The sequence below is a fragment of the Monoraphidium neglectum genome, assembly GCF_000611645.1.
Source record: "Monoraphidium neglectum strain SAG 48.87 unplaced genomic scaffold scaffold04960, whole genome shotgun sequence".
Taxonomy (NCBI): domain Eukaryota; kingdom Viridiplantae; phylum Chlorophyta; class Chlorophyceae; order Sphaeropleales; family Selenastraceae; genus Monoraphidium; species Monoraphidium neglectum.
In genome coordinates this window covers 2,993-4,652 of record NW_014008670.1, presented here as the reverse complement: position 1 = coordinate 4,652, position 1,660 = coordinate 2,993, and the positions used below count along the sequence as shown (strand labels likewise).

Here is a 1,660-nt window from a genome sequence, read left to right as displayed (position 1 = left end):
GTTTGAGCGCGTCTACACCCAGGACGCCTGGCGCCAACACGACGACGCCGCCCACGCCGCCCGCGCCGCCCACGCGCCCCCGCCGCCGCCGCCGGCGCACGCCGCGGCCGCCGCGCGTGGGCAGCAGCAGCAGCAGCAGCAGCGCGGCGCGCACAGCGGCGGGGGGTCTGACCCTGAGGAGGCGGCTGACGTGTTGGTGGACGACAATCTGGGGTTCTCTAAGGACCGCACCATATCGCGGCTGACTGAGATGCAGAGCCTGGAGTACTTGGCGGCCCACGCGGCGCAGCACGAGCCGACGCTGCTGCTTGCGCTGCAGGAGGCGCTCGAGGGCAAGCGCGGCGCGGCCAAGGCGGCCGCGCCGGCGCCGGCGGCAGCAGCGGCCTCGGCGCTTTAGGGCCGCTGTTGCGTGCGTGGGTGGAGATTGGTGTCTTTTTTGTTCGGGTGGATTGTGGGGGCCGGGCGGCCGCTCGAGGCGGGCCGCCCCAGCGGCTTGCCGGGACGGCGTTTGGTGAGGCGCGGAGGTTATGATACGCAGTCCCTTTGTCCCCCAATGCATGGGGCCGGTATTGTCCCGTGCTGTCGGTTCCAACTTGGATTTGTGTCAGCAGAGCAGGAGTCTGCGCACGGCGTACCTCCACCACCAAACATCCAATTTTGAACAGGCCTGCACCGGACTTTTTGTGTCGTCCGCGTGCGCGACCGCCCTTGCGCGCCTGATCCTGTGCGGCCGCGTGTGCGATGGGCGCGGCAGCACGGTGGCGCCGTGCCATGGCTTTGGAGGCTTATGCCCCGCCCATCCTCCACAATCGTGCCAGGGTCATCGCATTGTTCCCCAGCGCCCCCCCCCCCCCCTTGGGGTGGCGACCTGAGTAATCGAGTCATGAGCTTTTGCACGACAATCAGGCTGCGGTGACGGGTAGCCTTTTGGCTGCACCCCAAGCTGGTCAGTGAGGGTGTAGGAAACCCACTCGTCTAGATCCACAAAGCATGTCTTGGCAGTATGCATGCGCTCAGATTGCCGCACCGGCGTCGCTGCAAAGGCTGGGTCGCTGAGGCGGCAGCTGCGTCGCCGACACCTGCCCTGTCGAGGTCACGCGTCGCGATACAAGTGCTAGGCTGTACGTCGAGGCGATGTGAAACTTGTCGCTGCCATCTTTCCACAGTGCTTCCTGACAGCCCCGCGGCGCTCAGATCTGCGATCGCATTGCAGCGACGTCCCAGGCAAACAGCGAGCTCGTCTCCTTTAACAACAGGTGCGTAGAAAGGCAACCAGTTCTTGCCTTGGTGCGGAAAACAGCGAGCGTGCACTGCATTCACGCGGCTCGCAGCGGCGTGCAGCGAAGCGCTTGCCCAGCACAGCGCGTGCACAACCCTGTGGGATGAGGATGGGCCACCAGCGGCATTTGATGCTGCAGCATGCGATGTGTAATTTGGGCCTCTGCGGTGCTGGCCCACCTCACAGCGGCACCACTGCTTGTTGGCCTGCTGCTGCAATGCACCGCACAGAGCGGCCAGCCTCGCGTCATGCCCGCTCTGTGGGCGCGCACAGCCCAAGACCACTCCCGATGCCCCGCGCTCCACCCCTGCTCGCAGCGCCTGGAAATTGCCCCTGAACCCGCCATAGACAGTGCTGCAGCGGGCCCGCAACGACTGCAGT

The 1,660-nt window shown here is 66.1% G+C and overlaps 1 protein-coding gene across 1 annotated transcript; it reads left to right on the top strand.

The window, feature by feature from the left end:
* Positions 1-22: 22 nt before the first annotated feature.
* On the top strand, positions 23-397 carry MNEG_15021 (hypothetical protein; the record flags this gene model as incomplete). The annotated part of the gene is made up of 1 exon (XM_014036508.1): positions 23-397. A coding segment is annotated over one exon (375 nt), but the record flags the coding sequence as incomplete, so codon positions are not given.
* Positions 398-1,660: the final 1,263 nt, after the last annotated feature.